The sequence below is a fragment of the Apodemus sylvaticus genome, chromosome X (assembly GCF_947179515.1).
Source record: "Apodemus sylvaticus chromosome X, mApoSyl1.1, whole genome shotgun sequence".
Classification (NCBI taxonomy): Eukaryota; Metazoa; Chordata; class Mammalia; order Rodentia; family Muridae; genus Apodemus; species Apodemus sylvaticus.
In genome coordinates, this window is record NC_067495.1 from 133,829,347 (window position 1) to 133,855,341 (window position 25,995).

Below are 25,995 nucleotides of genomic sequence, written 5' to 3' on the forward strand. Positions count from 1 at the left end.
CACATGTATGCCTAGGTGTCTGAGGAGGCCAAAAGAGGGTACTGGGTCCCCTGAAACTAGAGTTAGAGTCTGTTTTGAGCCTTTACGAAGGTACTTGGAACTGAATCCTAGTTCCCTGGAAGAAAACCCACTGCAGTTAATGCTGAACTTCTTCTCTGGCCCCAGGGTTATTTATGTATATGTGGACATATAACATATCTGCGTTTTGATAGAAGTGTACACCAGTGGTTTGCAATAAAAATTACACCTTCTAAAATAGAACTTTCTATTTTTATGTTTCCTATTTGAAAATGTTTTCTTATTTCTGGTTATATTCATTTTCATATCTGCTTGGGCTTATTTAATGCATGAGCAGTGCGTAGCCCAGCAATGAAAGCTGCAATCTAACTTATCAGTCTTATCTGATTTTCTAAGAATTCTAATATAATCTCTTCCCTAAAGGAAGGATGTGTTGTGCTTCCTCTTCTTCTTACCCTATTACAGCCTGAGAGTTGGCTTCTTCATCCGTTAAATACAGCAGCTGCTATTCTGGTCATAAAAATTGTGCCAACCAAAAACTGAAGTTGTGTTTTCATTTCCTAAGGTCTTTACTGAACTTGGTATGCATCCAGTTTGCAAGTCAAATAGAAGGGAGTGGTAAAGCTCCAAGGGACAAGGGCTCCTTACAGAAGGGGATACTTTTCATATTTTCTTCCTTATTAAAGATTAATTGCCAGTTAGACTATAAGAAATTCTGAATATACTCTTTATAGAAAATAAATATACAAAACTAGACTTTGCAAATTTACATGAAGATTGTAGGCCAATTCAGGCCTTCAAGGTTATTTTCAGCCCCGTTGTGAGAAAGGTGGTGTAACATGTAGCCAATTAGGAACAAATATTTTCAGAAAAAAACTAAAATTTTAATTCTGTAAGAGGATGTTAGAAAGGAAGAAATGGTGTCTAAATAACACCCAGCAGCTGTTGAAGGACACATGCTGTGTTTGTGGTGTCTAAGTATTCCTCTGACTCTTTCTCTCTGCTAGTGACTGTTCTTGCCATCTTCCATGAGCTTCAAGTTGATGTTGAACTCTACGCCCTTCTCTTCGGGGAAAGTGTCCTCAATGATGCGGTTGCCATAGTGCTGTCCTCGTGAGTGTGCATTTCATTCTATACTGAATACTCCATGCAAGGGCACTAGGTGCTGAAAGTCAGTTGGTGAATAAAGAACATTATGGACAGAAATAGTCCAAACAATGATTGTTTTTGCCTTGCTCTGACAGGAACATATATTTTATGGATAAACTGGAAAATGAAAGAAAAAATTATATTCCTGTCATATATAAATAGTTCCTGTAAAAAATCTAGGACAGTTCCTTCTACTGTTTTTCTGTTTGTGATGTATTTATATAATAGTCATTTTAATGTCTTTAATTTTATTATCTATTTTAACATTATAGCATTAATACATTTTTATTTAGGCTTAAGTTTTGAATTCAAAACTACACAAAAAGGTTTGTATAGAAATTCTGTTCTTGTTCTAGTCCTTGATTCCTAGCTTCTTATAGCTGTTTAATAAAAAGTTTCTTTTATAGCTTTGTATTTCTTAAAACACCACAGACACGAATATATTTTATTTGCCTCTCATTTCTGTTTTTGTTTTTAATTTTTGGCCAATTTTGGGAGTGAACTTATTACAGCCTGTGCACACTAGGCAAGTGGCTGGCCACTGAGCTACACCCCCAGCCACTCAGTTCTTAGTTGGAAAGTACCATACTGTATTGTATATGAGGTCATGGGTATATTCTGGCTATGTTTTCATATCAAAGGTGGGTCTTAGGTTTTGCAGCTTTGCAGGATTCTCTGTGAACCTTACTTTAGTACTTTGCTCTCTCAGTCTCTTACTGCTTGGTGTTTGAAAAACTTTCCATCCTTTGCTATCCCAAAGCAAGTTGCAGCATTTGACCTAGAGCTGTCTTCATTTGTGGTGGTTGAAGTATAAAGTGATACAATCCTTTGACTGGCAATTTGCCAATAATAAATAAAACTAAAATTTGCACTTATCCTTTAAGCCAAGCACAAATCTCAGTCAGTCCTGAGAGAATATATATTCTACCGAATTCCTATGCCTGTGTTTTTTTATGTGCTTTTTTCTTTGAGAAAATATAGTTTAATTCATGTTCATGTTTTTCTTATTTACCACAATCACAATTTTTATGTTGAGTGTGTTGAATATAATTTTATTGAGGATAATTGTTTAATGAGTAATGCATTTTATCTAATAATAGAAATTGTTGTGTGTGTTATTACAAGGTGTTTGCAGGGAACAAAGCGCTTCCGCCCCTCCCCTCCCCCAGGAACTCACTTTTAACTAAGGATATATGCAGTCATGTGTGCCACTGACTTGATCTTATACTAGAACTTGTCCTGAGCAGGAAGAAAAAGCCCTTTACATTTTCTCATTATTTAATTTCTCTCCTTAACGTCTACTTTGTTAGCTATAAAAGAGTCGTAATTCACAGACTCTGCTTTGCCCAACCTGACTGCCACTGTTGCCCTACTACACAGTGAGAAATTACCCTTTCGGAGATATAACACTAATACCTTCCAAGGAGGCTGGTGCTCTTTTAAAGGTCAAATCCCTTTTTGTGACTGCTCTATGTATAAGTGTTGCTGCCTTCCCTGCCGTGCCTATTGTCATATTTTTTATAAGTAATATATACCTAAATTAAGAAATAAAACCTGGGGCTGGAGAGACAGCTCAGCAGTTAAGATCACTCACTGCTCTTGTACAGGTCCTGAGTTCAGTTCTCCCCACAATGACATGGTGGCTGACAACCATCTGTAATGGAATCTGACACCCTCCTCTGGTGTGTCTGAAGACAGCAACACTGTACTCACATACATAAAATAAATAAATCTTAAAAAAAAAAACCACCAAAAACCTAATGGCTATAACTAATGTTAATGGTAAATGTGAGTGCCTTCTATGAAGATAGGTGCAAAATAAAAGTTGTTATATATCATGTGAAAGGAAGAATAGATGGATAGTGTAATTGTGATTTAGGCATTTCAGAAATATGAAATGATATAAAGATCATTGAAACTTCTAGTACATATGTACATGAGAAACTTGCCCCCTTCAGTCCTAAATGAAGGTGTAAAGAAAGTTTTTTTTGTTTTTCTTTTTCTGAGACAGGGTTTCTCTGTGTAGCTCTGGCTGTCCTGGAACTCACTCAGTAGACCAGGCTGGCCTCAAACTCAGAAATCCACCTGCCTCTGCCTCCCAAGTGCTGGGATTAAAGGCACGTGCCACCACCACCCAGCTAAGAAAGTTATTTTTAACATCACTTCCTTATCCTAGACAGTTATTTTAGTATTTAATCATCCAACTGATAAGCATTCCTTTCTTGTTGTTCCAATGGGTTAAGAGTCAAAAGAAAAAAAAAAACACCTTTTTTTTCTGTTCTGGTCCTACCTTATACTGTTGTTCACTCTGCCTTACATTTTCCATCCATAAAATATCCCATTGCCTGTAGCTTTAGCATGTGACTAGTGTTCAGAAAAACAAATACAGTGAGAGTATTGAGCTTTAGTGATGAGTTTCAAAGAAAAGAGTTTAGAAATGAGTTTAAAAGAAAAGGCTTTTTCACGGAGGTTCTCACAAAGGGCCACATTTCTACTGCAGCCTTTCTCAAATTGAGTTTTGAATGATTTCTTCGCAAACTCTCTAAGGATATCTGGTACGTTTTTGAATGGAGTTAGGTTGACTCATGCCATCTCTGCTGCAGCTTTCCTGGCAAAGTACTATATCTAGAGGCTATCATTGTAACCGGGGAGCTGCTAGTTGTGGACCTATCTTGATGGAGCTAATGAGTGAGTTCCCGCCCCACAGTGGGAGAGAAAGCATTTGTGTTGCTGTCCATGGGCAGTTACTAGATGGAGGTGCTGAGCAGACTGTTGACAGTCATCTTGGATTCACCTTTGATGTGTTTCAAAGGGTGTTAAGTTTACTCTGTTTGAATTGCATTCCCTTAGTTTGATAATTGCTATTTACATTCTATAAGGCAATTTTGCATCACAGGTGGGGATGGGATGTCTTTATGAGAGAATTGTTTGGCAATTAAAGAGATTAAGGCAAATCTTTAAAATGCCTACTACAATTTATTTTGGAGCTTGTTTCTGTTTCCTGGGAGCCAGCTCTTCCCCTCCACCACATGGATTGCAGGAATTGAACTCAGGTCATCAGGCTTGGCAGCAAGTGACTTTACCCACTGAACTGTCTCCTTAACTCCAAGGATATGTTTTTAAAGTGAAATTTCCAGGCCAATGGCTATAACTTTGTAAAAATGGAGTGATATTGTCATATTTCTCTCCAGCATTGGAGGCTGTTTTGGAAAGCACTGATCAACACATGAAAAGACTGGCAGATACAGCACTACTCCCTTTCTATAAAGGGAACACAAGGGAATAGGGCAAAATACAGGAAAGTCACAAAGGAATTCTTCTCCTCTACTATAGAAGCAAGGGTTAGAAACAATTTTTGTGTTTTTATTTTGTGGCATAAGAATCCAAACACCCCTGTTTCTGGCCTTTTCATGTCTTTTTGTATTCTAGGCAAGTGCTGTGTTACTGAAGTTTATCCCTAAAAGCAACTTTTAAATTCTAGCAATGGGTAAATGGTTAAATAAATTAGGCTGCTAATACTGTTTTAAATTATTGACTATCTTGGTTTTGTAATTCCTGTTACATTGTTCATTGAAGCAGCAGAGTTAGAAACCAGGGCCTAGGTCTGCAGCGTGGTTGTTCAGCTGCTTGCTTAGCTTGCATGAAGCTCTGGGTTCAATCCCTAGTTCTGCACTAAAAGCAGGCATGGTGCTGCACACCTGTATTCCCAGCACTCAGCTGGTGGAGGCAGAGAGATCAGTATTTCAAAGTCATCCCCAGCTATACAGTGAGTTCAAAACCAGCCTAGCCTACTTATGGAAACATGACTCATAAGGAATTCAAAGCAACAGGGATGTAACAAAATGAGAAGATAAATATAGAAGGGTAAGGCACATATATTAGAGTAGTATATGATAGAGTAATTTTTTTCCTTGAGCCATATGTTGTATTGGTATTAGAATTTTTGAAAAGTGTTCATGTAAATATTAATGCCTCAAGATGAAATATTTCCTGACATGAAAAAAATGAGTTAAGATTTCAAGCCAGAGGCCAGAATTTGCCTAAAACAGAAGACACAAGCACATTACCTCGGTTTTCCATGTGTTCTTCATTTTAATGATTAAAGAATCAAATGATTAATGCAAAGCTAGAATTTAGATTACTCCAAAAAGAACAATCTCAGAAGGCAAAGCATCCATATTGTTTCATTCAATATTTTGTAAATATTATCAAAGAGGATGAAGGTTGCTATAGAGAAGTATGTTTTACTCTTGACAGAATATGTTTTAACGTTACATAGAATAGTCATATCACACTTACAATGGTTGGACTTATCATGTGATTAAAGGTTGTTTCATGTTTGGCAAAGCAATGCATTTTCTTTTAGCTCCAAAGTGACCTGGTTACTTTGAGCACTGAAACAAACAAACAAACAAACAAAAAAAAAAACATGTAAAAATTTCAATTCAGATTGAGTATCAGAAATTTCTTTTTTTTAATTTTTTTAAAATTTTTATTTATTTATTTATTTATTTATTGAGACAGGGTTTCTCTGTGTAGCCCTGGCTGTCCTGGACCTCACTCTTGTAGACCAGGTTGGCCTTGAACTTAGAAATCCGCCTGCCTCTGCCTCCCAAGTGCTGGGATTAAAGGCGTGTGCCACCACGGCCCGGCCGAGTGTCAGAAATTTCTTAATGTTGTTACTAGAAATTGATGTTGTGCTTTAATAAAATAGATACTAGTTAGGACATCATACTGTGGTCTTAAATTTTTAACAGATTAATGTATAACAATTTGTTTTTATATCTCCCATGTTAATCTGTGAACTCACTATTTCTTAGGAGTGTGTTTTCCTTCCTTTCATTTGACATGGCTTCTATAATGTCTTTGAGTCTGTGCTTGGCATGAAGCTGTACATTAATGAACTGAAATAGAAGTGATTCGGTTACAGTAAGCACTGTCGGCAGGCCTGCTGGCAAGAGTAGTTTCCTTGGTTATTGCCACTTCCTGAGATGACTGCTATAAAAGAAGCTTTTTGAGACCAGATCTGGACTTGGAGTTCAAGACAGAGAGTGTCCCTTTGAATTGTCTGGCTTGGTTTGGTGCTGAGTGACTCTTTCCGAAGTGTGTAGGCTGTAGAGTCCCACCTGGGTATGCTCAATATACTCCAGAATGGATCCTAATTCCTTGGAAGGCCTTTTCAGCCCCATTTGCCAAAATAAGTCTGTTTTAATGGGTAAATACATGTTAGACATTTAATGATTCTGGCATTTTAGAAGTTGGAAAGATCCTTCGTTTTCCCATATGAGGAACCAAATACAATGTTGAGAATAATCTGTCTTTTCATAGCTCAATAGTGGCATACCAGCCAGCTGGAGACAACAGCCACACCTTTGACGTGACAGCCATGTTCAAATCTATTGGAATCTTCCTTGGGATTTTCAGCGGATCTTTTGCAATGGGTGCTGCAACAGGCGTGGTGACAGCTTTAATATCCTTTTGTTACATTTATTTTTTTCTTATTAACCTACCAAGGTAGTTTAATGAGGCATGTTTTTCCTACTCCCATAACTGGAATTGTTTTTATAGTTATTAGCCTTTTAACCAAGAAGTTTTTCTGAAAAATGAAGCAAAGGTCTTTGTTAATATGTCACCTAATGAATTTCATTGTTTTGCATGAGCTCAGTGACTTAAAATATGTATTTTAGGCTGGGCTTGAATTTTCTATGGAGCTAAAGATGCCTGGGAAGTTTTGATCCTCCTGTTTCTTTCTCCTGAGTGCTGAAAATTTAGGCATACACCACCATACCCAGTTTATGCAGTGTTCAGGCTCAAACCCAGGACTTTGTGAATGCCTGGACAGCCTTCTACCAGAGGAGCTGTATTTGTGGCCCTTACTTCCTCATTTTGTTTTTAATTCATTTTATGTTTATGACCGTTTGGTTTGTATGTATGTCTGTGCACTATGTACAAGTGCCTGCAGAGGCCAAAAGAGGATGCTGGATCTCTTGGCATTGGAATTAGCATATGGTTGTGAGCCACTGAGGCTGGAGGTGCTGGGATCTGAACCCAGGTCCTCTGTAAAGGCAGCTAGTATTGTTAGCCACTGAGCTATTTCTATAGCCTCCATTCTCTTTTTTAAGATTGGATTCTCATTATGGTAGCCAAAGCTGCTCTCAAATTCATGATTTTTGTGCCTTAGCTAGAATTGCTGTCATATACCACAATGCTAAACTGTCCTCAAATTGTTAATACAGGAGTCTTTGACTAGACATACTTCTCTTTGAGGATGAATTTTTAAGCTATAGAGTACATTGGTGTGAAGTAAATAGGATCTCTGGGTATTTTGTGCTCTTGGTCATCTCTGTCACCCTTTTCTCCTAGTTTAATAGAACAAACAAAAGCTGTGTGGTTCCTGGTGAGAACATATATGTATTTATCCTGTCTCTCTCAATTGCAAATTTTGTTCACCAGAGCCCTAAGGACCTGGGTTTCAACCCTGATGCTGTTGTTAGCCAGCAACAAGAAATGTAGGCTAACAGATTCTTAGATTCATTTGGGAGACGTTTGCTGATTGCCTTCTGTATGCCAGATGCCATCTTCTGGGATTCAAAGACGAAACAAACATGGCCCCTGCCTTGCAGAAACAAATGTGATAGTGGTTTGGATATCTGAAGTTTGGATCTCAGTGCAGGAGAGAGGGGGTTGGGAACATTGAGTAGGCTTGGATGAGCTTCACAGTTTCTAACTATAAAACATATTTTTAGATTCATTTTTTAATTTTTATTTATGCGCATGTATGAGTAGCTGATGCTTTTGTGCAGGTGTCCACAAGCAGAGGACATTGAATGCCCTAGGCTGGAGTTCCAGGTGGTTATAAGCCATCTGTACAACCCAGCTGAGATGCTTTGGAAGAACATCAAGTGCCCATAACCACTGACCCATCGCTCCAGCTTCATTGAGCTAGAAATCTTTTAAGACAGTTTCATATAAAACATGCGTGATTCTTTTTGAATCCTCTTGTCTGCTACCCTCTGGCTTTATGCTGGAAGGGACTACATTCTTAATAGGTAAACTTTTTAATAGGTGAACTGAGGCATAAAAGGCAGTAAAAGGATTTTGGTGGGAACTGGTTCAGGCTGTATCTCTTCTCTGGTACAAGAGCCTCAGGCCTAGGAACGTGATCTTATTATGGTACTAGTTCATGAATAGACTCTAATCTCACCCTAGATTTATTACAACGTAGCATTGTTACCTATGTATGTTTTCTGACATTAGTATAAGGCAGTGAAGTGCCTCAGTTTCTTCATCGTGGAATGGATGCTTTGTATTGCAGATGAGCTAGAGGATCAAATTAATGTGTCACTCCATTGAAGTTACATGTTTTTATGAATGCAAATTTTGTAATAATGGAAAGTGTCTTGCTTTGGGACACAAGTTAATAGAGTTTTCACAGTGAATCTCAGTCTGATGCCCCTGTCTCTGTCTTTTATTATTTATTTTCTGGCAAGGCTTGTCATATCCATAAATAAGCAGAAACATCTAATTTTTGAGATTTTCTCCATAAAGTTTTGTTCCAAGAATTTCTTATCATTGGTTCCTCTTTACATTGTGTCTTTTACATTAGAGAGGCCTAAGAGCCCTTTCATAACCTTCATGACTCCATTGGATTGACTGCTATTTTTCTAGTCACAGTTGTGTATAATCATGCAATCTTGTTACTGAGCTTAACAGTCTTACGTGACAAAGTTCACAAAGCTGCGGGAGTTCCAGCTGTTGGAGACAGGTCTGTTCTTCTTGATGTCCTGGAGCACCTTCCTTCTGGCTGAAGCGTGGGGTTTCACAGGTGGGTGACTTAATTTGAATTTTAAGTCCCTATGAGGAATCACTTAGAGAGCCTCTTTTCCAAGTGAACCAACTTCTTTAGTGTTTGACCATACTTGTTATGGTTGGGAGTCAGGCTGAAGGTTCAAATGTACAAAAGATTTTCAATGGAAACAATTGGTTCCTCCCAACAAAATGAGTCAAAGTAAATGAAAATGTCAACATTACAGATGGAATCTACTTCTGTCAGTAGATTCAGTAGGATACAGTTTGGGAACCCTCCCTTTCTGTGAATTGTACTTTGTTGTATTTGCAGGTGTGGTTGCAGTATTGTTTTGTGGCATCACACAAGCACACTATACATACAATAATTTGTCTACAGAATCTCAGCATAGAACGAAGCAGGTAAGAGAAACTTTATAATCAACGAATAAAATTTTCCTCTTCTTAGCAAAACAAAAGGCTTTTTTTTCAACTTAAATATGCTTGATCATTTTAAGATGATATCTTCTCTTCCTTTGACTCTGGAAATGAATGGGACTGACAAGTGGCAGGTAGTAGCTTCTAGGGAGGCAGTTAACAGAGTAACCAGATGCTGTTACTATTGGACTTCTAATAACTAGCCAGTTGGCTCCCTCTTCTCTTCTTAGTGTCTCCCTAACCCAGTGGCTACTAGGAGCGCTGATTTGAGGGCCCACTCTGACATAATTAGGGTTTTTCCTGTGCAGTATAGAAAAGGTTAATTTCTTATTGGGGTCTGCTGAGCTACACAGATACTAAGCTTCCTGAAGTCTTCATTCAGGCCTTACAACACTGCTGCTTCCAGGAGCCTCAGGACTGTCATTGCTTGGGCACTGCATGAGCAGGCTACCTGAAGAGAATTCTGAAGGAATTAGGCACTAGACATATAATTTTGCAATCTTAGGAGATTTAGAAAACAAATTCACAAACAAAATGTAATGTCTATAATAGGAACCTGTGCATATGTGAGAACTGTAGTGAGAAGTAGGAACTTATTATTTTGTAGAAGGCTAGAAGGTATGTTGAGTCTAGAAAGGATCAATGTTAAACAAAATAGCTCTTTCTCTCTCTAGCCTTCTTCCTCCGCCCTCCCTCCCCCTCTCTTTTCTACCTCTTTTTTCCCTCTTCCCCATTCCTCTGTCCTGGAGTCATGAGCTTTGTATACTTTCCGTAACACTTCAAAGGAAGTTAGGCTTCACCTCTAGAGCATTTACATGGAGGATACAAATCTTTTTTGCCAAATAATTTAGTACACTAAATGTACAGAAGAAAAAATAGCCAGGGGGTTTGTCTTGTTTTAGGTAGCAAGGTAGGGCATAAAAAGAGCAAGCTAAGAGCTCCCAGCCTTGTTGGTGATTTGAAACTAACATAAAGAAAACACAAGTACAAGCCTGAGCAATACACACACACACACACACACACACAGCCTAAGACTGCTTTTGTGCTAAACTGGCCATAGTAGGTTGTGGCATAGACCTTGTGCTCGCAAATCCTCAAATATTTACTCTCTGGCACCCACTGGGTTTTGCCAGCCTCTTTGTTCAGAGTTAGAGGTGAGACTCTAGATCCACAATAGTTCTGAACACTGATTCTACTATTTTGTGGCTATTTATGTGATCAGGAAGAAGTTAAAGAATTTCTTCATGTTTCAATTTTGTTCTGACTCATGAGATTAAAATGTGATAGCATGCATGGAGCCTTTACTTAGTACTATAATCAGGCCCATAGCAAAAGGGAAAAAAACCATACTTATTGCCGTTAAACAAGCAAATAGGAATAAGAATATATTAAGTATTCATAAAAAATATCTTCTTATTTTAATGTTTGTTCTTATTTTTGGTAGTAATCCTACTGTGCTTTTTTGTTAAGTTCTGGGGATAGAACCCAGGGCCTCTTATTTGTGGGCAAGTGCTCTACTACTGAACTGTATCCCCTCTCCATCTCTCTTTAAAAACATTTTTAATTCTGCCTTTGGAAAGAGTAAGATAGGTGTGTGGTATGTCCCTATAATCAAAATCCTTGGGAACTGGGGAGATGGCTCAGGAGCAGAAGCACGTGCTGTGCGAGTGTGGGGAGCTGAGTTCAAATCTCCAAAATGCATGTATATGTTGGATGAATAACATGAGTGTCTGTAATCCCAGTGCTCCTATCAGAAGATGGCAAGTAGAGACGAGAAAATCCTCAGAAGCCTGGCAGTCAGCTAGCCTGCTTTCCACAGCAAAAATCAGCAGAGACCCTGTCTCAGACAAGCTGAAAGCCAAGGACTGACATTCAAGATTGAATTCTGACCTTCACACGTGTGCTGTGACACATGTGCCTACATTGTTATACAGAACACATAGACAGACAAACACATGTACTTAGGAATTAGGAGCAGGGCGATCTGGAGTAAGGCCACCCTAAGCTACATAGTAAGACTCTGTTCTAAGACAACAGCAAAAACTGAAGCAGGAACTAACTTGCTCAAAGCCATAGAGCCAGCAAGTAGGGAAGGTATGGTTTAAGCCTAGGCATTCAGACTCCTGAGCTCAATTCTTCTGTTTCTTTCCTATTGTGGTGGGGTAGATGGCTCCTGTGACAGAGTTTATGGAGGGCCTTCACTTTCTTACAAAGGTCCTGTACAGTTGCTATAGTAACAGTGCGGTGACTAAATGGGGTTCAGCAGGCATGTGGAGGGTGCTGAGTACATGTGCTATCACAGAAGCCTGTGTTAGGAGTGGTAGGGGGAAAGTAAAGGTGACAACACACCAGTGATATGACAGCGCTCATGCAGCAGCCTCTTACAGGGCAACAGAAGTGGAACTGTGTTCTGTAGCTTATAGAGGACATCATCTTGAAACTCCTTTTAAGAGTGACTCACTGGTTGGGGATGAGAAGTGGCCATGAAGGGCTTACCACTTAGATTTCAAATCACTTACAGAAAGTGATGAAAGCTAGCAGCAGGAGCAGGTAGCGGATAATGGGGACTGTGAGAAGGGTGCTGATGGGGGAACGGTTCTTGCTCTTTCTGTGGGTTTGGAAATGCCACCTCTACATGTGCTCCCCTCTGAGCCACATCCTTCCAGAAGTACATATGAGCTGTACATGTATGAAATGCCTGTTACTCAGGCTGTCACAGTGTGATGCTTACTTACTGGAGCCTTTTCAATCTCATTTCAGTTGTTTGAGCTTCTCAATTTTTTGGCGGAGAATTTCATCTTTTCCTACATGGGGCTGACGCTGTTCACCTTCCAGAATCATGTCTTTAACCCAACCTTTGTTGTAGGAGCATTCGTATCCTTTTTCATGTGGCTGTTTGGGGATCTTCATGTGCTTCTAGGCATGTGGTTGATAAAATATTGAAATGCATGAAGTTTTTTTCTGAGAAATAAGTAAGGATGTCAACTCTCCTCCTAATTCCATTCTCGTCTTTTTTCTGCTCTATTTCCATTTGAAATTTATTGCATGAAAATGTTGGCAGATCAGAATGATTCTTACTACTTTGTCAACCTCAAAGGTAAAAACATTTGTCCTTAGCCAGCCATGTGCCATATGACTGTAATCCCCCTGAAGGTAGGAAGACCTGAACTGAGACACTGTCATCACCAACCCTGTCTCAAAATCAAATTGGAAAATGGAGCAGTGGAGCAACTTGGGGCAAGCTGCTTCCCTCAGGGCAAGCTCTGACTTCCATCTCTAGCACAGCAGAACAGAGGGAACAAACACCCTCCTGTTACTAAAGGAGGGCAAGCTTGACTATGGGAAGAGTTAGAGTCTACCACAGGGCGATGTGTCAGAAATGGGGAGGTTGGATGAGGCCTGATCTTCCCATGTTTGTCTGTTTCGTGTACATGAGCATTTTTTTTTTTACCTTTAAAGCTAACTTGAGGGGCCAGCAAAGTAGCTCTGAGAGTAAAGATGATTATTACCATGGTAACAGTCTTAGCTTATTCCTTGGGATCCATGTGTGGGAGTTGAGAACTGTCTCCTGCACACTGACTTCTGACCTCCACACTTGTGCTGTGGCATGAATAAATAAATGTAATAAAATAAATAAAAATAAAACCAACTTGAAAGGAAGAATCTAAGAACATGAAAGACAATCTCATGACAAGATGGGTTCAGGTGGCCTCTGAAGCAGAGAGGGACTGAACTCTGATCATGGCAGCTTCTCCAATTGGTGAAGGAGGTATGGAGAGAAGGTGGAGTTCCAAATTGATGGCTTTAGTTTTCGTGAAGTAAAAAGTAATATTACCTGCTAAGAATAGCATAGCGAGGTATACAAGCTATTTGTTGTATAAGAAATGATCTGGAAACTTACTCTTTACCTTACATGGTATATGGGGGTTAAGAACCCTGAGTGACTCCAGCTCCACAGCTTCACAGGAGTCTGTAGTGACTTGGTTTTCTGGTATGCTGCTGAGGACTTACCTAGGCCTGGAGGAGCCACGCCAACCTCAGCACATGGCTGTCCACAGAAAGGCTCATCTTTCTGCGGGACCTAGCCACAGGAGAAGTTTTGGCTCAGATTCCCAGAGTGAGTACAAGAATGGAAGGCAAGATGCCTTTCATAGACTAGTGTTGGAGATGAATCTCAGGATCGCTTCTGCAGTGTTTTGCTGGTCATACTGACCTGCCATGGTACAGTGTAAGTAGGAATGACATGGGCTATAAGTCCTATATAACACAAGGTAGGGGCATTAGGGACCATCTTGAAGGCTGGCTCCCACAGATAGGAGTTTGGGGGAAAGTAGAGAGAAAGTTTATGAAATAGTCATGGAAAATTAGGAGAGAGTTGACCAAAGAATTGCAGTACAATTGGACAGCATTAAATGGTGGCCCATTTAACTTTGAGGAATAGATACTTACAAGACACCAGTCTTCTATGTCATGTGTCTTTGTCCAGGAAGACTTAAGAGTAAGCACAGAAAAGAAAGAAATACTGGGTTCCTTGAGGGTTGTGGTTTCGTTGAGAGAATATCCTGTAAACAGAAAAGAGCAAAGCAGTGTAGGTTTTGGGAAGAGTGTCTGTGTCTAACACATGGAGAAGAAGGGAAGTGGAGGAAGAAGGGGGCTGGCCATCAGAGGGAAGAGCCCAGGAAGCTGGGCTGATCATAGCCCGAGAGTTAACCCTGAAATGGTACCCAGAGAAATGAATGCTGAACTAAGCGAGTCTTAAAAAAAGCATTAAGGCGCTGCAGAATCCAGACAGTACGTGAGATCGGTTAGAAAGGGAGGTTTTACTCAAATGCCATTCTTCAGTCTTATAGGAAAACAGCAAACGTCCTATCAGTAAGAGGAGAGCCTTAGCCAGAAGACAAGTATGAGCTCAGTAGTTTCAATAGCTTCAGAGCTTGTCACTATTTGAAGATTTTTTGAATAATCACAGTTGTTTAATCCATAGTACTTAATCTACAAATAAGGTTAAATAGTCACAAGGTTTCTGAGTCTGTTAGGACTTAAAATTCTCAATAAAGAATCTATGAAAATGATTCTTCACAGGTCCAAGATGCCCTGACTCTGGTAGCCTGGGTTACATGACAACAATTTATTAAACCCGGGTTTAAATAAGTTAAAGGAGACAGAAGTTTATTTCATGTGTAAAAGTCTAAGCTTGTGTGACTGGGAGCATTGTTAGGACTAAAAGCACTCTATGTGCTGTTTTCCTTAGGGAGTTGGCTACGTTCTTGTGGTCCGTGGCATCTGACCCTTGTGCTTCCTAATTCCCTTTAAGGGCACTGCCCAGAAGTGTACATACCACTTGTACATAACAACATTGGCAACACCTACCTACAAGGGAAGCTAAGAATCTTTATCTGGGTGGCTCTATTCTCTAGAATCAGAGCTAAAAGGGAGGAGTGTCTTGTATTTAGAAGAAAAGACTAGGTACGGGTTTCTGGAAGCTAGGAGCAGCTAGCTGCCACCTGCCTCCCATGTGTTACTGCTGTTGTTACCTTTTCTTTTTCTTTTTTTTTTTCTTAATGGAGTTGCTTTCAAGGAAAAATGTCATTTTACTACATTTTATATTTACAAAAGGAATAATGAACATAGTCCAGAAAGCTGTCCTACCCTTCACAGCCCATTTCCGCAGGCTGGCACCTCACGACTGCATAGTACATCTGTTACAAGGAATGAGCCTGGAGTGATGCAGTGAGTAAACTTGATGCTCATCCCGAGTCTCATGGCCTTCCTTTAGTGTGTTTCTGCTATGTAAAGGGCCTACCCAGGACAACGCATTACATTTGCCTTGTAGGATCCACTTGACTGACAGTTTCTCAGTTGTGCCTTAGTTTAATGAGCCCTGAAAATTTTGAGGGTTTTAACCAGGCATTTCATAGAGTGTTCCTCAATTGAAATTTGTCTGATGTTTCCCCCAAAGATTGTGCTGGATTACATATATATTCTTTGGGAGGAATACTATGGAAATAAAGTATAGTTACCATCATTAACATTTACTGTTTATTAACATGGTAAAGTCAATGCTAGTCTTAGTCATGTGGCTGACAAGTTTTCCCATTACAAACTGACTTGTGTTTTTCTATCTTTTTTTTAAAGATTTATTTATTTAAATACACTGTAGCTGTCTTCAGACACTCCAGAAGAGGGAGTCAGATCTCCGTACAGATGGTCGTGAGCCACCATGTGTTTGCTGGGATTTGAACTCAGGACCTTCGGAAGAGCAGTCAGTGCTCTTAACCGCTGAGCCATCTCTCCAGCCCCTCTTTCTACCTTTTGCTGCTTGGAAAAAGTCTCCCCATGCAGCCCAGATTTAAAGAGTATGGAATTAGATTTCATCTTCCCTAGGACTAAATTTTTACAGAAATACTTGTGGCATATAGGAGATTTATCTATTATCCCTCACTTGATGTTTGATTCAGCTGTTTATAGCATTGTTTATTTATTATTTATATGAATAATAGTTATTACTTAATATACCAGATTATTTACAATACTTTAAAAAGTTCTAGTGTTCAGAGTGTCACAGCGGTAGCCATCGGGAGCTTGTTCAGTAGAACTCTGCTTCCGTTTGGTGCCTTGTCATCATGGCCCAGGAATGTGTATAGCCCTTCCTTCCGCCCTTCTGGAACTACAACATGCTTCTGCTCATCTTGTGCACTTTCCCCTGTAGTCCAAGAACTGTCCATTTCTCCGAGGAGCTCTGCTTTCTTTTATTGGGAAAAAATGGTATTTGAAACCAAGATCTAGTCTTTGGGTGTACTTAGGACACCGGGTGTTCTTTCTTCCAGACCGTGTCCATGGACAGAGGATGGTATATAGCATATCATGTATACACACATATGTCTGTTCCAACCATAAAGAACTTGAGTGCTGGCACCTTCCATCCAATTATTTAGTTGTTCAGTTGCAGTATATGTAGATGGTCATACACTGCTTAAAGGTAGGGATATATTTAAGAAAAAGTGTCTTCAGGCAGTTTTGCCATTGTGTGAGCATCATATTTACATAAACCTCCATGATATCATCAATTATTGAAAGAAGCTTGTTGATTCAGTTAGTTACTTGATGAACATAAGATATACAGGACTGTTGCTGGTGTAACAACATTGTTTCACAGTAAAATGTTTTTTGCACATGCCACAGGGATACATTTGGATGTCAGATGGCAACTCTCAAGATTCAGTTCTCTCCTTCCACTGTGTGGGTCCCAGGAAGTGACCTAAGGTTTTCAGGCTTAGCAGCAAGCATCTCTATCTTCTGAGCCATTTCCTTTGCCTAAACTTTCTGTAGAAAGAGTGCACTAAAATAATGATAGAAACTATAATATAGTAAACATGTAAACCCATAACAGTCCCTTATTACCAGATTTTATGTAATACATACAATTGTATGTGTTGTTCTTATATATGAGTGACAGTACAGTAAGTAGATCTGTTTGTGCCAGCATCAGCATAGACACATGAATAATGTTAAGAAGTCATTAGGCAATAAGAACCTTTAGCTCTATTATAATTAGATGGGACCACCATGATGTGAGCACTCTTTCTTTACAAGAAATCTTATGTGATAAATGGCTATATGAGAATGCTAGTATTGTTAACTGCTATTTCCTTGGAAATCAACTCCATCAGCCTGCATATCATTTTTCTCTCTTCTTGGATTTTCATTTGATATTTTTCAGATGCGGGTCTCATGTAGCCTAGGCTAGCTTCAAACTTGCTCTTCAGACAAGGCCAACTTTGAATTCCTTCCCTTCTGCTTCTACTTCTAATGCCCAGCTAATTCTTACATGGAGTTCCTTTGCCTTTGGCCTTAGTAACTGCAGTCTCCTTGAATAGTTTTTACATCAGCACTGTTTCGACCATGATGCTTTGCTTTGAATATTATATTTCCCTTTCTGTTCCTTTGAGGAAATGTAGGGACGGCACTGCAAACCCTGCAGTAAAATTTGCCATTACAAGGCACAGGTTTCTGTAGACAACGATGGAGAAAAAGACACCCAAACTGTTTCTTAGTGAAAACCCATCTGAACTGACATGAAAACTGAACGTTTTGCAGGCTGCAAGTGTACATTTAGTGAGAGCCAGCTGGGCTTTGCAGGAATTGCAGCAGTGTGAAGTGGCTGAACTGCCCATTTTTGTGTTCCTAGGAAGGGAAATTTAGCCAGCATTACCCTTCATCCTATCATCACTTCAGTGAAAGTGAGTGAGTTTGTGATGTGGTAATAGAGAAAGCCCTCTTTTATACATTCTTTTCTTCACTTCATGAATTTCCTACATGCTAGACATGCACTATCAAGTTTGGTAGCAACTAAACATGTTGTGATTATTTCAATTTCAATTTATTTAGGTGAAACGAATTCAACTGACGGTCCCCCAGTCATACTGACAGTATTCCAGATACTGTGTAGATACAATGACAGAGTGCTTGTTCACCACCTTGAATGTATCGTTTAAATTAATAGTAGGAAAGGAAATGATCCTTGACCTCTTAATGATTTTAGATTGCTATTTTCTTGGGAAGAGCTGCCAATATTTACCCCTTGTCTCTCTTACTTAATTTGGGTAGAAGAAGTAAGATTGGATCAAATTTTCAACACATGATGATGTTTGCTGGTAAGTTTCAATTTCTTCTTGTGTCTACCCTTCAATCTATGAGGAAGGGTCAGAAACACTGAATCTGCATCCTCAAATAGAAAATTCTTCTTAAAAATCTCCCATTGCCTTTTGTGGGAACTTTTCAAATGCAGCTTCTTTGGTTCCAATTCATGTCACACAAAGTACAGAAGTTAAAGATGAATAGATTTTTTACAGAAAAGTCTGCAAATAAATGTTGATAGGAATTCTAGCCATAATGGCCAAAAACCTGAAAAATAACTTACTTGTTTTCCTATTCAGTACTAGGATTGAACCTAGTATCCCATGCATACCAAGCAAACAATCTACTATTAAGATAACTATATCAGTATCATCTATATTTATATTTCCCCAGCCTCTCCCCTTTAAAAAACATTTTGTTTTGTTGTTGTTGCTGCTGCTGCTGTTGCTGGTTTGTTTGTTGTTTTTTTGAGACAAGGTTTTTCTATATAGCCCTGACTGTCCTGAAGCTCAATTTGCAGACCAGGCTGACCTCAAATGTCACAGAGATCTGCCTGCCTCTGCCTTTCAAGTGCTCAGATTAAAGGCATACGCCACCACCACCCAGCAACATTTTGCTTTTTAATGTGGGGTCTAAGTTGTGCAGACTTACTTTGAACTCTCCTGCCTCAGCTTCCCATGTAGTTGGGATTAGTGCCCTGTACCACCAGACCTGGCATTTGTCTGTATTGCAATGAGAAAATGGGGCAGGGAAGGACCTGATAAATCTGTGCTGTGGGAAAATCACTAAATAATAAAAACAAACATTTATTCACATAGTGGCATGGATGAGTCTCAGAAATGTTATGTTGAATGAAAGAAACCAGTCTTAAAATTTATATGTATGATTCCATTGATAAGATATTTTTTTTAAAAAGACAAAATAATAGTGATGGCGAGCAGGTGAGGGTGATGAAGAGGTTGGGCTAACAGGCAGCACAAAGCAGGTTGCACAGGAAAAGCAAAATGCTCAGTCTTGTTGGTGGCAGGGGTTACACCCTTCTGTGCATCGTGAAAACAGTAGAAACTGAATTCACTCTGCATAAATTACTAAATTGTAAAGAATTGTTTAGAGATTGTGGGTGTGGTAGCAGATACATGCATTCCCAGCACTTGGGTCACTAATGCGGGAGGACTGTGAAGTTGAGAACAGCCCGGGCTATGTTAGCAAAACCCTGTCTGAAAAATTAAACTAATCAGTGAAAGTCAGTATTATATGCTAAATCTGCTGATCATTCTTTGTGTATATTAACATTATTTCATATTTTCTACATGTTCACAAATATTGAGGTTGTTTTCTATCGCTTGAGCTTATATAGTCAGCACTGGTGATGAGTTATTCAAGAAGCACTTGTATTCCCTGTAGGGCTTCGTGGTGCAATGGCATTTGCCTTGGCCATTCGAGATACTGCCACTTATGCACGACAAATGATGTTCAGCACCACACTTCTGATCGTGTTTTTTACTGTGTGGGTGTTTGGTGGTGGCACCACTGCCATGTTGTCATGCCTGCATATAAGGTAAGTAGGAACAGAGGACCTCATTTCCATATTCCATTTTGATTCAATTCACTTTCAGTTTTTGTCATGAGAAGATTTTAAGCTTTGGAAAATCTAAGTTTTTATTTTTCCCTCTTCAAAAGTAAATAACAGAATATAGAAAAAATTAAACTCCAAGTACAAGAATTGAAGAGCCTTGCTCTCACTCTGAAAAGGTCTATTCTGGACATATTATGCATTTTAGGGAACAGGCAGCACTAAAGTGCTCTTTCATACTGGTTTTGAAATATGGTAATAGAAGAAAATTTATTATAGCATGGTCATTTGCACTGGTAAATATCTTCATATTATTTGAATAGCTGTGTGCATCCTGGCTAATTTAATCAAATCTCTGTTGTAGAAATGTTATATTGGTTTTAGGCTTTGACTATTTCCATTTGCATCTGAGGCTTTTGCTATTACTATTACTAAACAACTGAATGCTCTGAAGCCAATGTGCGACCATGTTCCTGTTTAATTATTTCTTTAGGGTGCATCTCTAGAAGTGGAATTGATTGCTCCATAAGCTATGCATGTTTTTAAGGCTTTTGGTCAGGTTACCAGGTCCAATCCATCAGCAGTGTGTGAGTCCAGTTTACCCCAGATTCAACGGATACCAGAAGATACTATTCCTTTTCATCTTTCTGATCAGCACAGTTTCCAACCTAACAAACAAACCAAGGCCAAAATCCTGCAGTCATGATCTTCAGTGTGTCCTGCTTAATGTATTCAGTTTGAAAGCTCTCTTGTATCTCAAGAGTTCTGCATTTGTTTCCATGGATACAGCAGCCAGTGTCTGAAGCCTTTGTTTCTGTGTTTGAAACTTCAGAGGTATTAAGAGCTACTGAGCTTCCAGCCTCATTTTCAAAAACAGTGTTTCACCTATTAGATAATCTTTCATCTGCTTCTTTAATTTATTTTACATTTTATCATTGCAAAGATAAGCTAGCCCTCATTTACACAGAGAATGTTAATGTCTTAATCCCTTGTGCTGTTTGTGCTATTTCTCTGTGTAGTAGACAATACAGTGCAGCATGTATGCTTTTATACATTCAGTAATGGTCTAATAATGCTGCTTATTACTTGTAGGAAGACTTGACATTTATTAAGCACCTACTATGTGCCAGGCATTCCATTCCATGTCTTTAACATGTTTATCTAATCATAGTAACTGCTTCCCAATAGGCTTTAAAAGGTTGTTAATTGTCCAATATCATGCCGATAATTAAACGGTACACAGAGGAACCTATGCTATTGCTTCCTTCAGGCCATGGTACATCAAAAAATGAGTGTGATACATCTTGGAAGGACTAACCTTCTTTTCTCTGAAGCTTGTAACTGAAGACACTTCAGAAACAGTAAATGAGCTTGCGAGTCAGCCGAGACAAGCTGCTCAGCAGTCAGTTGTGTTCCTCTCGCTGTCTTCTACAAGGAGCAAACAAGTCCCCTGCACTACCATGCTCCCCAGGAGAGAAAACAACCCCACCCCATTCACTGTTGTCCCCATCACTATATGTGAAAGCTCTTTGGATGACCCTCTCACCTGCCTAGCTGCAACATTGGAGGCTTAATTATACCCATTGCCTTTATGTCTTAGGGTGTGACTCGGTTTCCTGCTTTATTGCAGTGTTTTGGCCTGTTTGTGAACAAGCTTTATGTTAATATTAAATATGTTCTGATTAATGGAATATATCTCTTTTGTTCATCTAGTCCCGCCCATGTCCTTCCACCCTCAAGTGAGGCCGTATATTTTTATAGTCCTCACTGATACTTTTTTGAATGCAGTGAAGACTAGCATGTCAAACAATTGTGAGACATATAGTCTTAATTTTTACATTTTAATTCACATTATTGTTTGAATTTTTCTAAGTATGTGTTGGCTTAAAATATCACATTTACTCAATAATTATATCACAAATATTCAATTTTCTCTATTTTAACTGTTAGTAAATTCTTAATAATCAACATAAATAGAGAATGTCAGTATTTTGTGGCATTTCCTATTGCTGTAATTATTATTAGTTACCTTTATATTGGCATTTAAAGCCTAAATAGTTGGGTTTTCCTTCTACCTATATTTGGGAGTAAAGGCAAAGGCTATAGTTTAAGCATCTCTTTCCTGCCCCCACACTTTTTAGTTAAACTTTGAAGTGGCTAATAAGTTGGGACTATTGAAGATTCATGTACATCCAAACTTAACCTTTGCATTCTTGATCTTTCCTTCTTCCTTGGTTTCCACATCTGCAGCATGACACCTATTTCCCAGAGTTGCGAGGATTTGGTGAGCTAGCATCTGCAAAGCTCTTTGCACAATATTTCAAGTAATATTTACTGAGCACTCGCTATTTGGTGGAACCTCCAACCCTCTGGTTCTTAGAAGATTATTTTGTATCCTCAGGGGATATTTGACTACATATTGGAGTTATTTTTGATGGTCACTCTAGGAGAAGGGACTGCCATTGCTATCTAGTAGGCAGAGGCCAGCATCCTGTTAAGTATCCTACAAGGTACTGAATAGACTACTATCTAGACCTACAATTAAAGAATTATCTGGTTCAAAGTGCTGGTAGTGCTAAAAAAAATGAAATAACCTTATTCAAAAGGTCAGTGGCAGTAAAAAAAAAATAGAGAAGTTCTTTGTTACAGTTAGTGGGGAAAGTGATAATAAACTAGTTAATAAATAAATGAGCAAGACAATTTTAGATGCTACTACATGGGATGGAAAATAAGGTGCTGGGATAGTGCCTGGAAATGGGGTGTGTACGACATGAAGAAGTCAGGGAAGGTTCGTCAGAGAGCTTATATTTGAGCTCAGTCTGCCTGAGTGGCAAGACCCTGCCAGTTCAACAATGACCAGGAAAAGCAGTCCAGACAGAGGCAAAAATCAGTAGCAAAGAGCTGAAGGGAGGAGCAGATGCGGCCTATTTGACGATGGTGAGAGTGATCAAATGGTAAGTAGAAAAACACGTGCGTGGATCAGACCCGAAGAGATCGGGATTCTGAAAACTACCCGTGAAGGACCAATAAGGAAGCTTTTTGACTTCCCTAGTTACATGATCTCTGTCTCAGCTACCCAGATCTGGGTGATGCAGGGTCAGGTAGTATGGCTGTGTTCCAACAAGCCTTTATTTACCACTGGGTGTGCATGAGAGCTGTGGTTTCCCTTCTGATGTAGGGTCTTGTAGTATATAGGAAAGACTTTGGGTTGGAAAATTCAGTGTGGATCTTGACGATAATAAAGCAGGGGAAAGACATGGTGTAATTTCCAGTGTAATAAGATCAAGTCTCCCTGCCTTGGAAGCAGAGGGTACCCAGTGAGTTAATCAGCGTGCATCCTTCCACATGTGTGACAGTCACATGTGGCTCCCTATCATTTCGCTAGCACACATGCTTTTCGTTTCTTTGTCTCTGAGCCTTTGCTTGGCCTGGGATTCTCTTTCATTCTCAAGAGTTGACACTACTACCCTTCCCCCATCCCATTCTTTTTTCTTGGAGTTGCTGTGTAGCATTGGGTCTGTCCATCACAGCAGTTAGCCCATTCATCCTTGTAATCCAATATTGTTAGAAGAGCTACCTACCACTTAGCACTAGTCATGCATCAAGCACTTTAAACGTTTGCAGTGCATTGTTCTCATTTAATCCTTGCAGGAACACTGTGCTGATACTAGACACATTGTACTTAGGGCCACATAGAATCACTGAACTCACACAGGTAGCTAGAAATTATCCTGGAGAAGTCTTGACACCATCCTGCCTTAATGGCAGACTCTTGTGTCTGCTGCAGTTGGGTCTGTTTCTCCACTAGTCTGTGAGCCCATTGAGAACAGGGACCATGTTTAATTCATGTCTATGCCCTGTGCCTAGCACAGTGCCTGGCAAATTATTAGTGCTCTGTAAATGTTTATTACATTGGTTTTGGATAAAGTGCAATTTTAATGTTCTAAGTGTCCTATCATCTTGACCACTAGGTGTCACTTGAGATGCATGAATGTGGTTAGAGTCCAATGTGACTGGGAAGCTATTAAACATGGTTCTGGACATTTTTAACAAATGAGCCTTTGTTTGAGTTTTGAATCTGGTCGTGGCCACCTGTTTTCAAATACTTGACCATGACTCCCTCACCTTCCAGATGTAGTCTTGTATCATTTTCCTCTTTTGAGTGTTGTCTTTGCAGATGTTGCTACAGTTTCCTGTACTTCTGTGTTGTCTGTACTGTCTGTAGTTGGTAACTGAATCAATAAACATTTGAGCACCTATTGTGTGTCAGGTACTATGCTAGACTCTGGGGATACAGAGATGAATTGAGACATGGCCTTTACCCTCAAGGAGCTCACAGTCTTTTTGGGGAGACGGACAGGTAAATAATTATACTGTACTGTGATGTATTTCTAATACAGAACTTAGAAAGGGCTGCAGAGGCACAAAGGGAGGTGATTCTGTGTGGACATGTCATATAGCAACTACTTAACAAGGGGTTAGAAAGATGAGGGCACACACGCTGCCACCTGAGGGAACGAGCGGCATGCGCCACAACAGTATTGACTCTTGGAGTGGACAAAGGTATGGGAGAAGTGGGATAGAGAATGACTGCAGTGGGGGGTGGCTAGGTAGATTGGAGGAAGGGGTGACTACTAGTGTGTTGAGAAGTTTTGGTGTCCTACAAAGGACTTTAGAGTAAAAGGATTAAGGTTTACGAGCTATTCTCAGAAGCTTCTGTGAAACAGTGACCTAAAGAGTTCCATGCATTGCAGAGTTAACTCTGAGGGAGAGCCTGGCAGCTGGAAAGGCTTACTCTACAGAACCCATGAGTCACAACGAGACTGGAACAGCAGGGATGGATGGCAAGGAGAGACCTGACAGGCAGGGTAGGAGAAGGAACAGCGCTGGCAAGTTCTTAGACTAGAGAGGAGATTGAAAACTGGCTAATGAACATGTTCCCCGGGATGTCCAAAGAAGGAATTTGATGTAGGTCCACAGGAGTTATGAGGAACCAGGGCTAATGTCCATCCGTTACCCTGCAGGCCCCTCTTCTGTCATCCTAACAATGTCGCCATGAGAGCAGTATGCCAGCTTTGTGAACCTTTTTTGTTTGTGAAACTTTCTAATCATTCTTACTGAGCAACTGGGGTAGTGTTTCTCTCCGTCATTTCTTAGAGTGGACTGACATTCAGAAGAAGTGCTATTTTACTGAAACTGGTAAGTGAGGTTTTAGAAATAGAATATCTGCCCTGCTTGCCTTAGACTCAAAGCTGTTGCTAAAGAAAGCGGCAGGCGCCAGAGAAGAGAGAACAGTGATCATTCTGGAGCTTCTGTGTTGAGAAACGCATTTGCCTGACAATGTATGTCTGTGGGTAGACCTTCCATCGGACCAAAATTCTCATTTGCTCTTTGTGTTTTTCCTTTAGGGTTGGTGTTGATTCAGACCAAGAACATTTGGTAAATATGTGCGTGTGTTGTCCCTGGCATTTCTGCCCAACGTTCAGTCGTTTGGAAACAAAACTCTCTCTCTTACACTTCATGCCTCTTTTTTTGATACTGTTTTGTTTGCCTCGGCTTTTAGCTGACATCATTTCTGGCTTTTCTCACTGTTCCATAGAAACAGAGCCATAGTTTAGGCTGTAAGTGGCTATCAAGGGTGACAGCTTTCCTATCTGTGGCCATCCTGGGTGTTCACGTGAGTGCCCTGGCACGGGGAGGCTTTTTCCACTTTGGTTGCGCATGAAGGCTGGTCTGTGATGTCAGTCCCGCTCCAGCTGCTCTTCCTGTGTTACTTTCAAGTTGGATGGCCAGCAGCTGCCCTTGAGAACTGCCTTGAAGCTTCTGAGTCTCCAGCTGGTCTCCCCTGCATGTTTTGGGGGTTACACTCTCTTACCCTAAGCCTTGGCCTTTTCAACACAGTTCCTCACTTCCTTCCTTCCGGAGCTCCAGACTTGTGGACTGAGGGCAGTATAACTGTCTGCCCTCACGAGACTGACCACCCTTTTCTGGTATTTTCCACCCACTTTTTAATGGTTTCTGAGCACTACAGAATAAGTAATTCTCTATACACATTAAATGAGAAATCACACATGAGGTTTTTGAAGATGGAAAATACCATTTGAAACATAATTCCTATTGTTTTCTGAAACAAGTCGTAGCCTATTTTTCTACAGTGTGTGCTTTAAATGAAATCATTTACTCAATTCATTTCCTAAATGCTAATTTTGAGTGATGACTGTGTGCATGTGTCTGTGTGTGTGTGTGTGTGATATAGTAAGGAGCTGCCTGTTCTGTGGTCAGAATCTTAAAGTAGAATTCCTTGGGCAAAGCAGATTATGTGCACCCCCATCCTTGTAAGTTTCTGGGATGGGTCCAGGGGCTCATGGTGTGTCAGGGCCTCTGTCTCTGTCATA

General features: G+C 39.9%; 1 protein-coding gene across 2 annotated transcripts in view; it reads left to right on the top strand.

Moving 5' to 3' along the window:
- The window catches only part of Slc9a6 (solute carrier family 9 member A6), a 59,133-nt gene that overhangs the window by 17,196 nt on the left and 15,942 nt on the right, over positions 1-25,995 (top strand). Inside the window, exons 6-14 of one of the 2 annotated variants that reach the window (XM_052171814.1) lie at positions 1,026-1,131; positions 6,496-6,637; positions 8,887-8,992; positions 9,287-9,375; positions 12,151-12,264; positions 17,933-18,044; positions 19,432-19,585; positions 23,871-23,960; positions 25,009-25,039. In XM_052171814.1, the coding sequence (XP_052027774.1) occupies positions 1,026-1,131; positions 6,496-6,637; positions 8,887-8,992; positions 9,287-9,375; positions 12,151-12,264; positions 17,933-18,044; positions 19,432-19,585; positions 23,871-23,960; positions 25,009-25,039 (944 nt within the window). The remainder of the gene's footprint in view (positions 1-1,025; positions 1,132-6,495; positions 6,638-8,886; positions 8,993-9,286; positions 9,376-12,150; positions 12,265-17,932; positions 18,045-19,431; positions 19,586-23,870; positions 23,961-25,008; positions 25,040-25,995) is intronic. The other variant, XM_052171813.1, reaches the window with a different exon arrangement.